The 14,068-nt window shown below is 34.2% G+C and overlaps 2 protein-coding genes across 2 annotated transcripts; both read right to left on the bottom strand.

Moving 5' to 3' along the window:
- Window positions 1–6,461: 6,461 nt before the first annotated feature.
- LOC120090961 (GDSL esterase/lipase 5) lies at window positions 6,462–8,518 on the bottom strand. The gene is made up of 5 exons (XM_039048694.1): window positions 8,110–8,518; window positions 7,779–7,900; window positions 7,188–7,421; window positions 6,821–7,076; window positions 6,462–6,734 (listed from the first exon to the last, which is right to left on the bottom strand). Exons 1-5 carry the CDS (start codon window positions 8,393–8,395, stop codon window positions 6,502–6,504), a joined length of 1,131 nt encoding a protein of 376 aa, XP_038904622.1. The 5' UTR covers window positions 8,396–8,518; the 3' UTR covers window positions 6,462–6,501.
- Window positions 8,519–11,267: 2,749 nt separating this feature from the next.
- LOC120085800 (ethylene-responsive transcription factor RAP2-12-like) lies at window positions 11,268–13,844 on the bottom strand. The gene is made up of 3 exons (XM_039041999.1): window positions 13,199–13,844; window positions 11,689–12,575; window positions 11,268–11,599 (listed from the first exon to the last, which is right to left on the bottom strand). Exons 1-2 carry the CDS (start codon window positions 13,470–13,472, stop codon window positions 11,734–11,736), a joined length of 1,116 nt encoding a protein of 371 aa, XP_038897927.1. The 5' UTR covers window positions 13,473–13,844; the 3' UTR covers window positions 11,268–11,599; window positions 11,689–11,733.
- Between the last annotated feature and the right edge of the window lie 224 nt (window positions 13,845–14,068).

Genomic DNA, 14,068 nt, shown 5'->3' with positions numbered 1-14,068 from the left:
ATGTGTTAGATTAAATATTTGATATATAATTTGAAAATTATTTAATTGAAGAATTAATTAATTATCTTAAATTTATTTAATTTAATTTAATTTAATTTAATTAATTGAATTAAAGCTACAGGTTATGTGAGAGATGTTTCATTTAATATGTATTAAATGAAATGATTAATTAAATTTGATTTAATCAATTATTAATTTAATAAACTTAATTAATTTATTAAATTAATTAAATCAGATAACTCCCATGTACGGGAGTTATCTGAAATGTGGGTTATCCCACATTCTCTTCATCTTTCTCCTTTTAGTTAAGCGACCTGCAAAACGTAAGTTTTGCAGGTGATTGAGATTCAGTACACAGAACTATTATGTGAGCAATTTTTCCCTCTCAAAATTCTTCCTTCTTCCCAATCAATTTCTGGTTCCCACAAACCAGTCCTCAAGGTTTCTCAGAGGATAGAAAGGTTACACTTTTGGTAATGTTCGTGGAATTCTAACACATTGGAGAATTAGATTTTTGGTTCTACAAAAGTAAATTTCTTTCCCTTTTCTCTGTAATTTTTAAAGCATGCTTAATTTAGAAATAATATAGTAGGTTGTATTCTTTTTTTGGTCTCTGTGTTTTTTTGGCTTTTTCCAGTGTACCGGTATTTCAGAATACCTAAATTAATTTCAAGTAATGGTTCTGTGTTTTCTTCCGCTGTATTAGGGCCTTCATCCCTACAGCTTCATGACAGGTTCTCTAGAGAATTTGTGGGTTTCTAGTTTTCTCAACCGTTCCGGTTCATTCTCTTGCTTGTGTTTTTTATGATTTTCTTCCAGATGGTGAGTACTAGATAAGGTACACATACCTCTGATATTAAGATGGTGAGGATCAAAGAAAAGGCAAAAGAAAGTTTCATGTCAAGAAGGATGCTCATCCATTCACCATGAACAAATATGGTGTTCGTTTTCTAGGACTTCTTGCTTCTAATAAAGAAATTGGTGTTACCTCTCTATCTGTTAAACGAAGACGATCAGGTGCGGACTCACTATTGAGGAAAAAGGAAAGGAAAATGTTAGTACTTCTACCTTGACAATGATCGATCTTATAGGTACTAGGGTAGAAATTATTTGGATAAGAAAAGAGCCACTACACTTCTAGTGGCTCTTCTAGTCACGTGCATGATTATATTGCCCTACCTAGAAACCCTAAAGATAATGTTGAATTGTTCCATTAATCAAGAGAATTGTTAGGGTTATAAAAAGGAAGTTAGTTGCTAATGAGATTCCCGTTTCTATCTATGGTGATGTTGAGATAAATTTGCCTGAATCTGGTTTATCTGAGAGAAAAATGTTAGTATTTCTGAGTTGAATAAAAAAAATATGTTAATGTGCCGCCTTGGATGATTTCGTTGAAAAATTTATCTCTGAAACTATTGCTTCTATATCCACTATCTCAGTTGTTAATAGTCTGGAAAATGTTTCTACTAATATGAATGTTCATAATGTTGTCCTTAGTGTTTTGATGCAATCCAGTGAAGAGGATGTCAATGCTCTTCCTGAGACAACCATTATGGTGGATCGAGGAACTGTGAATGATGATCCTGTTGGTGATACATTGGTTACTATTGATGATGCTGCAAACTGAATGTTGAAGTCTTTGCTGATATTGAACCTGAAGCTAACAAACAAAATTATGAAAAAACCCCTAGCACTTCTGATGAAGATATTAATGATGGCATACCTCTGCCGAAGTTACACTCAAAGAAGAATGAGAATGTGAATTTAAAGTTGATGTTTCCCCTAAGACAAAATGTGTTTGAGAAGGCTTCTAACTGAGGCTTGAAAAGAAGTTCCGATGATGAGAACACGAATCATATTCGTGTCAATCGTACCTCAGTGAAAGCCAAAGGTAAATAGACCGCCAGTTCCAATGTTTCTCCTGTGCCCTTAGATGGGGTGTCTTTTTCACATTGAAAAAGGTGCAAGCTTATGGAAGTATATTATCAAAAGAAACTGTTAGAACGTCACTCAAGAATGTCTTGAACTTATAGAGCTGCTTCTTGATGCTAGTTTGGAAAGAACGTTCTGAATTTCGAGCCTTACTATCATCAGCTTGTGTGAGAATTCATTGTGAATTTGACTTCAAATTTTGTTGATCTTGCTCATCCAGATTTTCAGAAAGTACATGTTAAAAGACATTTGTTTGTTGTTTCTCTTACCTTAATCAATCAATTCCTACATAGAAATGTTTTGAAAAACATGACTAAATAGCACCCTTCCTTAAGGGATTTAGTCTTTGAGCTTACTGGAGGTGCCCGATCTTCGTGGCATAGGAATGGTCAATTGCCTACTGCCATGTTGAGCATAAAGTATGCCCTTCTTCACAAGATTGGAATCTCAAATTGGTACATCTCATCTCATAAGTCAGGCTTGTCTATATCTCGCCATTTTGATATATCATATTGAAATATGGGCTCATTTTAATTATTGGGTGTTTTTTTTTTAATCAGATTAAATGTCATATTGGATCAAAAGCCATTCGTTTACCCATCTGCTATCCTCGATTGATTTGTTCCATCTTATTATCTCAGAAACCTGACTTACTCATTTCTACAAAACCCGTTGGGCCTTCTTCTAATTTCTTCTCTATTCATCTCAAGATCTTGCAAAGTCATCACATTATTAATATTGACACTCAGGTCTCAGCTCCATATTTTGATAGCCCTTGCCAAGCCTTAAATGAATCTTCATTTGAAAGTGGTATTCTGCAACTGTTATCAAAAGAGTCTCGGGATATCATTAACATTATTCAAAAGCTTCAAGAACATAAGATTGAGATTGATAACGTGTTTCAGTTTATGAGGGCCATTTTTTCCAGATCTGGTGGGGGTTCCTCTTCTCACAAAAGGGATTGATTTTTTTTTTTTTTTAAATCAGAAGGGGGAGAGAACAGGAGCACTCGATCTTGGTGGTTTTGATGGATCTGTTTTTTTACTTTGGTTTTTGATAGTTTGGTTGATCATTTGTGTTTGAATTCTAGTTGGTTGGTTGACTTAATTTGTTTGATTTGTGTTGTAAAGATCTCTACCTATTCTGTTGTTACTGATGTTGTTTAGGCTTATTTCTGACAACTCTCTTTTTGTTGGTTGGTCGTTTTTTTGATTATTATACCTTGATTATTTTGTCTTAAAATATATTAGCCAAAAAGGGAGCTTGTTAGAGATTTGATGATTGGCTCCATATTTTTTCTAAGACAACATGTGGTGGTTTTTGTCATTGTCACATATGTTGTCTTAACATCTGCCACATACAATATTATTTCCTACAGTATAATTTTCTTTTTTTATCTGAAATTTTTCAATAGATTTATTTCGTTCGATATTTTCTTATTTGAGGTGCTGCTTATGATTTCCAAATTGAGGATTGTTTCCTTTTCTACCAGAGTTTTCAAAAGGAGAATAATGGTTTTCTTTTAAGGTTTCCCCATTTGATTATCATTGAAGAGTTTTTTTTATTCTTGGTCGCCAAATTATGCAACATTGTGTTTTTTATCTATACTCTTCGTATTTCGTTGTGCGATTGCATTGATTAAAAATTACAATACCTTGAAGATAATTTCTGCCTTAAGGGAAGCCTAAGGCATTATTGTTGAGAATGAATCGATCTTGGGGGGAGACTAAGACTTTATTCGTGAGAAGGATTTTCCTATCTTAGAGAGGACCTAAGATTTGGCAGTAAATGGAGTTCACTGAGCTAATAGAAGATAATCAAGATGAGAGGAATCTCATACACTATCAGAAGTCAAAGTGTTTAACACTAATGTTAACTTACTTGGGGGATCCTAAGTTCATTTGAGAGGGAGTCTCACATCTAGGGGTGCTTAGGTGATATGTAAGTTAGACTCTACATGAGTAATTGTAGTAGTCGTTGAGTTATAGATAAAAACTATGTTGTAATTGTTTGACTCTTTAATATTAGTGAATTATCTTTCTTGGGAAAACTGTCCTCTAGATGTAGGTAGATTTCACCGATCTAGATTATCAACTTCTATGTGTCTTTACTTATTTTTCTTGTTGTTAGTATTTTTGTATAATGTTTGTCTGTGCTTTCCATTTAACATTCGTGTTCTGAGTGACGAGTCATCTTATAGCTTTTTCAATTCTAAAAAAAATCCAAAATTCAGAGAAATACAAAATGGAGAGAATGTTTCAAGTTAATGGATTACCTTCACTTTGTAGGAGTCGAAAATGTAACAAATCAAGTTGAAAAGTAAGAAAACAAAGGATTTCAAAGAGTTTATTTAGAATTGCTTAGGTTTTGAGATTTTGAGATTTTGAGAGTTTGAGTTGCTTAGGTTCATTAAAGAAGAAGAAAAAAAATTTCTTGGTTTTGAATCAAAGGTAAATCAGTATATTCATTGCAGAATAACTAAATCTCATGATCGATCATGGTCGAGAAGAACCGAGGAAAACTATTGTAACAAATCCTTCCAAAAGGTTTTAGTTTTCAAAAGAAAAAACTTAATAGCTTTATTTCTAGGGAAATAATTTCAAATGGTAAAACTATTGAAAATATTTGCAAGATATAGTAAAATTTTAGAACTATTAATGATAGACACTGATAGTCTCTAAACTTTTGTTTGTAACAATTTGATCCTTATATTTTCAATTTGTAACAATTTCGTCCTTGAACTTTAGTATATAACAATTTAGTTCTTATACTTTCAAACTTGTAACAATTTAGTCCCTAAAGTTTAAAAAAATCATCAAAAGTAAATGTCACTTTTTATTGTTTTATGATGTAGACTTTGTATTGTGTAAAAGTATTGAGTTTCTAATTAGTTTATCAATTTATTTATGCAATTGATCACTAATTTCTACAATAGGGACTAAATTGTTACAAATTTTAAAATATAAGGGCTAAATTGTTACATAATAAAGTCCATGGACTAAATTGTTGCAAAATTAGAAGTACAGTGACTAAATCGCTAAAAATCAAAATTTTGAGATTAAATTGTTACTTTTTTGAAACTCTAAGAATTAAAAGTGATTTTTAACTTTGTCAAATCTATAAGCAAACATATTTAATTACACTGTATTAATAGATTATGAAGAGTATTCTAGGATTTCGAGAAAGTCTAATCACGTGGGAAAGGATTCTAGGATTTCGAGAAAGTCTAATCACGTGGGAAAGGAGAGCTTGCAATATTTATGAAGATTTTCGAGTTTTATTATATTTTCAAATGGAAATGTAATTTATGCTGCAAGACCCAATTTCCCTATAATATTTACTATATTTATGAATATTTTGACATTTTTTAGTAGAGTAGAATATTTCAGTTGAAATTTTATTTTTTTTAGTGCAACAATTATAAGAATAGGAGATTGAACATTCTACCTCTAGAATGAGAGGTCATGTCGTTAAGCTCACTTTTGACACTTCAAATTCTAATTTGGATTGAAATTACAAGAGTAAGACATTGTCTAATGTTTACTGTTTAGAATAAATTAAAGAAGTATTTAAATAGAGAAAATGATTTATGTGTCAATACGACCTTCAAACTATAAACTTCTAGAAGCCAAGAATTTTCGTGTACCTTTAATAAAATATTTCATGATCCAATTTGAGTTGTCCTCGTGGTTAGCACGTTTCATGTTTCATACATTTTGCATCGACTTTAAAGACTCAATCTCAATCAATTAAATATTTGGGCTTATATAGGCTTTGGTTTAATTCAAAATGAGATTGATTTAACGAGGTGAGAGGTTCAATTCTCCCGTATAAGAGAAACGAAAACTTCTCGTTATTATTCTTATTTATTTATGTTGCTAGAGTTGAAACATTACGTCCAGTCTATTTCTCTACCTGCATTCAAACTCAAATCTAATCCTAATTTTTTAATTTCTTTTTCTTTTCTAACGATAGAACATCTTCAAGGCAAACCTCCATTTAAAAAAATAATAATAAATCAAAGCGCACTACTAATTTCGTCAAAAAGATAGATAACAATACCTCTCCATAAACTATAACAAGTTTCTGAATTTTGAAGATCTCATTTTGATTGGATTCAATATGTTCCTTCTAAAGAACAAAATTTTTAATCCTTGTTATTTTTAGAAAGATTTCTTTGATATAAAAAAAAAACATTTTATGGCATCATGTTTACATTGTAAAAACTGAAAATTGGTATTTAGATAGATTATCAAATGAAGAGTTGTGTTGAAAAATAGTATTTATAGATAGATTTCATCCACCCATACAATACAACAGAAGAGTTATGTTGTTTTTATTTGTCATTGTAGTAAGAAGTCAGTTTTTTTTCCATCCACCTAATCGTTTGTATATGATGATATAACGTATCTCTACGTAATTTCCATTTTCTCCACAAAAAGAGAGCGAAATATGTAATGTCAAAAAATGGACATGCATAGATGTATATTTTGAAATGGATGATTGGAGTGATGTACTACACCCAAATATTGCTTTTGTGATGTACTCAAGTATGGCTCGATCTCAATCTCAAATGGTTTGAAAGAGTTTCTTGAGGGAAGAATGGGAATTGGATGAACCACTCCACATTTCATCAGCAAGCTGTTTGTGGAGGTTTTCAGTGAGATGGTAAGAATCCCAAAAAACATGCTCATTTGGATTCCAACACACTTGAAACTCCTTTACTCCTCTTCTTCCTCCGCAGCTGAACACTCCTCGATATCTCCCTGTCCCACAGCATGCCTCCTTCCCTTCCCTCAACCCTACATTAAATCATATTTCACACTTCAAGCATTTCATATTATACATAAACACACCATAACACCCAGCAACAATCTATCATTCTTACCATATTTCAATGGATTCTCCATTCTCTGTCTCAAGCTGCTGCTGAAGTCATAGAGTGAATATTTGAATCCCTTTAGCTGCTTCTCCAAGTCTTCAAGAAGCTTCACCAATCTCTGGTTGTGTATATTTGCATACTCAGCCAACTCTTCCAAACACCTGCCATCTTCATCTCCTCTCACTACTCTCAGTCCTGGACTGCAGCCCATCGGCGGCAAGTTCATGAACCCGAATTTCCTGCCGCCGCTGTCGTATACATGCTGTTGAAACCAACAAAGAAAACACCATCATTTCTAATGTCAAAACTGTCAATATAAGCACTAAACTTTACTAATATTTTTTGAAGGAAATTTTAAGATTGCAAAGCTTACTTCGATGGAAGTTGTCAAGTTACCAATCACCAACTCAACATATTGAGATTTTGAGTGGGATTTGAGAAATGGGGAATTTGTTAAGAAGAGACTCATGTAATCGTTGGTGCCAATACCGAACAAATACACGGCTTTTGACAGTACCAACCCACCTTCAGCTTTGCCCAACTTTCGTGTAAACCATGTCTCCACAACCTCCTTAAAGTACTTTATTTGTGTTTTGAGCTCGATCACCTGAGAAACGTTAAACAACCTTATTCACTCCAAATTCACCTCGTTAGAAAACCCATGAAAAGTGTTCGACTTGTGTCTTTAGATTATGTTCTACTATTATGAGTTCTGAGAAAATGGGTGTAACATATTCGATCTCAATGGCCATAGATTTCAACTGAATAACCCATTATATATCTTAAGCTTATTTGTTAAACTATGTGTTTACATTCGTTTAATCATAAGTCAGATTTGAAAGTTTTTGGATCAAAATAATGATTTGGTCGACAGAGTAGAAAGCAGAGTTGATGATGATTTGCTTTGCTTTTTAATATGGAAAAGGTACGGTGAGGAGTGAAAGGGTGGGTACGTTATTCTTACCGACCCATGAAAAGTCTCAGATAAAGCACCTGCTCCAGCAGAAGCAAAGTTCACTCCATTATGATATTGACAAAAACCCGGTTGAAGAAAAGGTGGGATCAATGGCAGCTTGGCGAATTCAGCTAGAAGATAGAGAAACAAAAGTCATGAAAAGTTGAGACTTTCCCAAATGTACAGAGAGAGAAACATAAATATTCATCAAAACCAAGTAGTTTAGCAGAGAAATACTGGGTTTGTTTGGATTGGCTCTATGCAAACAGAAGACAAGAAAACAGAGATGGGTTTGAACAAGAAGAAAAACGACATACACCAAATATATAGGAAATCTTACCTAGAAAGTCAGACACCAAACGACCGTCGGAAAATCTTCCAGTGGGGAATAGGAAGTGAGTTTCGCCGTAAGGCCAGAAGTTAGCTTGGTCAAGAGTTGTTGTGTTGATGTAATTATTGTTGCCAGCATCCAAGAAAGAGTCCCCAAATATGAAGAAAGCAGCATGATTTTCAGGTAAATGATGTGATTCGACTTCAATGAAGCAACATATGGAACTGTAGGTGAAGAAGATCACAAACAACACAACTAGTTGGGCATGGCCATGGCAAGTGCTTTGAGTCGCCATTAATGGACTCTCTCCCTGAGGATCACAACTAAGCTTAAACTGTCAATTACACAATAATATATGAATTATGGTTAGCAGCAGAAAGTTGTGTTACTGTTCAAGTTCCTCTTTTTGTCATTAAAAGTAGTGTTTTATTAACTAAGAAAACGATGGATTTCCTATTGAACCCATGAAAATGTGATAGTGGGACTAGTGAGTTCCATTGGAGAGTTCTGATGTGATGTTTTGATCAGAAACAAAGGGAGGGAACATGGGGTGTACGTCAAACTGAATGAATCCAAGAAAAAGCTGCGGCTGAGTTTGAATAAAGAAATGATTGGAACTTGGAAGGTAAAGCCTCAATAATTTTGATGTATCTGGTTGAGTTATTCACGTTTGTCAAAGAGTTTATGATATAACAAATCTCCAATCAGTTGGTACAATCCCAAAATTCAGATAAAAAATTTGCCCAACCGTGGATCCAGCTAACTTGGTAACTTATTACCATTCAGATAAGAGGTTGGGATGTTTAGAATTACCCTTATTATCCTTCAAGCTCCCAAAATCAAGTCTTCAACTTGAAAAGTTAACAAACTCTTATTATGAAAAGTCTTACCATAAACCCCAATGCAAAGAGGAGGACATCTAAAAAGAATTTATGAACAAGAAAAACATAATTTTTAAGAAACATGAATATTTAACGATCATTAGGATTAAACTATTAAAATATTTAACGATCATGAGGATTAAACTATTATGAACAAGAAAAACATAATTTTTAAGAAACATAATTAAACTATTTTGATTTAATCGATTCAAGAGATTCGAGTTGGATTAAATTATCTTGATCATTAAATAATGCTCCTAGTCAAGCTGAAGACGTGTAGAAATTTGTATTTCTTTTAATAACTTGATTTGTGATTCTATAATTGATATAAATTAATTCTTGCTGGAAAAAGGAAACTGAAAATCATTTGTTTAATGTTGGAAATCTTTTCCATTAGTTACACAATACACATTTTTCATTGTCTATATTTAAGTTGTTTTCAAGAACATTTGAATTTTCTCTTATTTGAGAAAAGTCAATGAAAACAACTTTAAATTTTAAACCAGCTAAAGAGACCAACTTATAGACCCGAGTCCTAAACAACACTTGACAATAATCATATTGTTCAGTAAGGTGTGAACAAATTAAAAAGTGTCAAAGTTGAACAAAAGGCATAATGTAAAAAAGAATACTGCAAAAGAAACACGTTTGAGTTATTCTACTACTTTAACGTCTAAAAGCTCTTAACTTGTATTCCCTGTTTCAGGGAAACCACTTTTCCCTGCACAAAAATTCACCTTTTACATGTTTAATTTTTCCTGAGAAGAGATGATGAAATTTGACAAATAGCTACTCTATAAAGATTAGAGCGATAAAGACCCCACATTTTTTTTCTTTGATATTCGTGAGTGACCGGACCAACTTATGCACACCTCGATTAATCTAATAGGAAAACCCGTCTAATCTATAAAATTTAAGTGTTAAGAAAACTCGTAAAATATTAAATCTTAGATACATGGCTACCATGGATTGAACCCATGAACAAAGAGTCCTACATTGCTCACAAGAAGCTAAAATGTGTTTTTGGGCATTTAGGTTTGGGTGGGTTTGGCCAGAGTCAACTATGGTTGGGATGGGGGTAGTGGGCATCGACCAGTGCCCAGCTCTGCCCCTTCTATCTGTTTTTTAGCTACTATCATATGATTCATGGTAGTGTGCAGTAAGCATTTGTCAATTTTCATATTTGTATTCATTGTCTTGTCATTCTCCACCACATATGTTTTTCTTTCCTTGGTCCTGTTCTGTCAATACCACCTTCTTGCTTAGCAGTTTAGGAAGAGTTTGACTCACAGGTTCAGTTTGTATACTCTAGATTAGGAAAAATTCAACCTACTTTTGATATGTTGATGAAATTTTTCTGAACTATGTGAAGATATTTGCTAATCCAACAATTCTAAGAATCTAAACCCTAAATTTAGAAATTATAAACTCACAAATTGTATACATCTATATACTATAGAAAAATTGTATCTAACCCCTACTCCACTATGTCGATTTCCAATTCTCTCTCTCTCTGTGTGGGGAACATCTTTTTGCTTCGTCAGCGAGTCCAAAAGGCTAAGGTCAATTTTAATCATGATTCTCCCTAGCATCTGTGTGGTTGGGGGGATTCCTATTTTCATGATTCACAATGGATTTGGTTATGAATTCATGTTAAGCTCACTCTAATAATTTCAGTGAAGACTTCCCTATTTTTCCATATCAAGAAAAGAGCTTGAGAGAACCAAGGTCTGATAATTAGGACCTTTGGTTCTGATTGTTGTCACTTTAAGTTCCTTTTGAGTCGCAACGTGAAACAATCAAAATTGTTCTATATTGAAACAACTGTATATGTCAAAAAAATAAATAATAAAAAATAAAAAAATAATAACTGGGTACTTTAAAAAGTTGAATATGACATACTCATCTTTATCTACAAACAATCACACTTAAATTAAGATTATCAACCATTCCTGTCTTTAATATTTATCCACAAAGCTAAACCCAACTTTGAGTTTATATGACATAATTGAATGTGGTTGGATCCCTTGCAAGGTCACAATAAACTAAGCTTCAAAATAATATAAAATACAGTCTTGGGATAAAGTCTACAAGATTAGAGATTAAAAAATGACTATAGTAGTTTCAGTTCAATGCTTTTAGCTCTAAATCCATTGCATGTGGGCTGGCACCTATAGGAACACCATAAACGGCCTATGCTTAGGCTGTTTCATTTATATATTATGGAGTATTGACCAAAACTCTGATCCGGCCAATTCAAATAAATTTATGAATGGACCCAACACATTTGGATAATTAGTGTAACCAAAATGGTCAAACTATGAGCATGGAAAAGAAAAAGTTGCGGTGCATTAATTCATACAGATAGTCATTTCATGATGTAAAAAACATCAATAGCAAAGACAGCAACCTAGTTTTATGGTACATCAACACAGACAACATATTGTTGATACAGACTTAACACGAAAGGCTATCGCCGATTTAAGGTTTTCCAGGTAATGCTACCTGAATAAACTTGATAATCCTGGCCCATTAGCTACAGCATAAACATGTCCTTAATTGCCTCAGGCACAATTGACTGTTTGAACGTCGTCGCAATCATCGGTGACATCCACTTCCTACCCATAGCAGCAACATCAGATCAACAAAATTTCAGACAAAATAAACGAACTGGGAAGGGGGGGATTGAAGGATCGATACGACTAACATGTAGCTTTATTTACATGGACCAGCCAGCAAAGGAAACCTTTGCTTAAAACTCTCCTCCAACCACAGCAGGGAGGTCATCAAAACTCCAAAGATCCACTGAGTTTCCACCATCTTGAGTCGCACCCCCACCAAGAAAGGCTTCCATTGAATTATCCCAGTTCCCGTCGAGGTACGGCATCTGAAAAACCTTCATCTGGGACTCAAAGACAGAAAGCTCCTCTGACAGCGTCTTAGCACCTACTTCTTCAGCAGTTATGGCATCCCCTGAAGGACTACTACACCTTAGTTTTTTCATTGGATGCATCTCCTCTGTAAACTGAGAGTCAGTAGCTGAGAAGACAGAAGAGATTTCAGGTGTCTTGACTCCTTGATCTGCCCATCCAAAGTCCGAACAACTAATCGAGTTACTTCCCTCATCTGAGTTAAAATACAGTAGCATATCGTCAGATGGAGTACAATCCATACTAGCAGGGAATGAGTCCATGTATCCAAGTTGGTCAGTAGAAGGCTTTACTTCCAGAAAGCCAGTGGTTTCGTAGTAGTTCTGATCTGGGTGTTGGTTTGCTTTCACGTTCGCCTTGATGTGTTGTTTCACTTTCTGTGAGTTTTTCCTCTTCTGGGTATTAGGCAAAGGTTCATCAGGGAAATTCACCTTGGCTTTATTGCCTCGAATTCTCCGTGCCTCCGCATCATATGCTCTTGCAGCTTCTTCTGCAGTGTTGAAAGTACCAAGCCATACACGGGCCCCTTTACTGGGGTCTCGGATTTCAGCAGCCCACTTACCCCATGGACGCTGCCTTATTCCCCTATATTGATTCTTCCTCTTAGTATTAGCGGACTTCTCAGCTTGCCCATTGAACTCCACAGATTTTATAGCATTTGATCCTTTAATAGTTAAATCATAAATGACAATGAAATCAATACCAAGCAGAACCCTAAATATTTTTATCAGATAAAAGATCCAAAGACTACTTATAGTAAATTATGCATGATTAGAACACCACCATGCTATACAAGCTGGGAATATATCTAACAACCAACAAACAAACACAAAATAAAAGAAGAAAGTTACTTCAAAAAAATTAATACAAAGTAAATCAGAAAGAATTGATTAAAAGAGGATTGATAAAGATAAGAAACGTAAATTGAAGAACTTCCCACTTTTTGATAATCGGATCACTCAAGACTCCCGATCTCGTGAAGGAAATGATCAAAAACATTTAGAGCGTTTATACAAAAGAAGAAAACAAGTTCAATTTATTGCCAAAAAGAATCGAAAAAGAAAACACAATAATCATTTAAAGACTATTACAAAAATTCGTGGTCGGTCCCTGATTTCTTCTTATGAAGTGAACAATCATTAAAGAATAAGCAAGCGAGAAAACCAACCGATATATCGATGAAATTTACTCAACATTCAACATGATTGTCCTCAAACTTCAAAGACAAGAACAGTCACGAAAGAATTGTTTAAAAAAAAAAAAATGAATAAATAAATAGGCCATTACCGCGAGTGGAAGAGCAGGCGGAGTTAGGAGCAGAGAAAAGGAAGGGTTTAATATCCGAGAAGTGATCTTCATCTTGATCAACATCAGACTCATCCTTGAAGTCCTGGAAATCAGCCTCAAAATCATCAACATCGAAGATCCGCGACCTGAGAGACCTAGCGGGCGAATGTTTCCCTGATTTAGGTTTCTTCAAATTCGGCCAAAGGTGATCGGCGGTGACCCGGTTAGAGCGTGACGGTGGAATAAAATCAGAAATGATGGCACCTCCACACATCGTTCTTCCTCAGATTCAACACAAAAAGAAAACCGGAAAATGAATGTGACAGAGAACTGGAAAGGATTCTTCAGATGGGTTTGGCAAGTAGAGTGAAAGTTGGAACAAGATTTTTGGGATTGTGAGTGATATGTTCAAGAAGAAGAAACAAAAATGCAATAGAGTGGAGTGGAGTTGAAGGGAAATACGGGCATACCCTCAGTGTACACCATGAATTACAGAAGCTCCTCCACTTGTAATTATTACGTTTGTTCTCCAATTTGGAACTTCAACTTGCAATTTTCCTTTTCTTCTTTTTGTTGTTTTCCAAATTCTTGGAAGATTGCGCTTTTTCTTTCACAACTGCTCCAAAACTTCTGTCAAGTCTTAACATGGCGGAACACAGATGACTGTTTCCATTATTACCATGTTTTCTTTTGTCTTTTTTTTTTTTTTTTAACAATTTTTTTTTTTGCTTTCTATTCTCAATAGTTCATTTTTTCCACACCAACCCATTTCAAATTAGCTACCATATTTGGAAGAAAAAAAAAAAAACATTGTTACATGCATAGTATTAATTTTTCATCAAACATTTCAAAATTTCCATCCATTTTTTT

Source organism: Benincasa hispida, chromosome 1 (assembly GCF_009727055.1).
Source record: "Benincasa hispida cultivar B227 chromosome 1, ASM972705v1, whole genome shotgun sequence".
Lineage (NCBI taxonomy): Eukaryota > Viridiplantae > Streptophyta > Magnoliopsida > Cucurbitales > Cucurbitaceae > Benincasa > Benincasa hispida.
Note: the sequence above shows the minus strand (reverse complement) of the source record. Positions and strands in the feature narration are given on the sequence as shown.

Bases quoted from the DNA above. Each gene is read 5' to 3' on its own strand.
- LOC120090961 (XM_039048694.1), bottom strand. From the start codon at position 8,395: ATGGCGACTCAAAGCACTTGCCATGGCCATGCCCAACTAGTTGTGTTG. The intron at 7,901-8,109 runs GTAAGATTTCCT...TCTATCTTCTAG, and splicing joins TTTGGTGTCTGACTTTCTAG to CTGAATTCGCCAAGCTGCCA. The intron at 7,422-7,778 runs GTAAGAATAACG...AACGTTTCTCAG, and splicing joins CTGAGACTTTTCATGGGTCG to GTGATCGAGCTCAAAACACA.
- LOC120085800 (XM_039041999.1), bottom strand. From the start codon at position 13,472: ATGTGTGGAGGTGCCATCATTTCTGATTTTATTCCACCGTCACGCTCT. The intron at 12,576-13,198 runs GTAATGGCCTAT...TAACTATTAAAG, and splicing joins CGCCTGCTCTTCCACTCGCG to GATCAAATGCTATAAAATCT.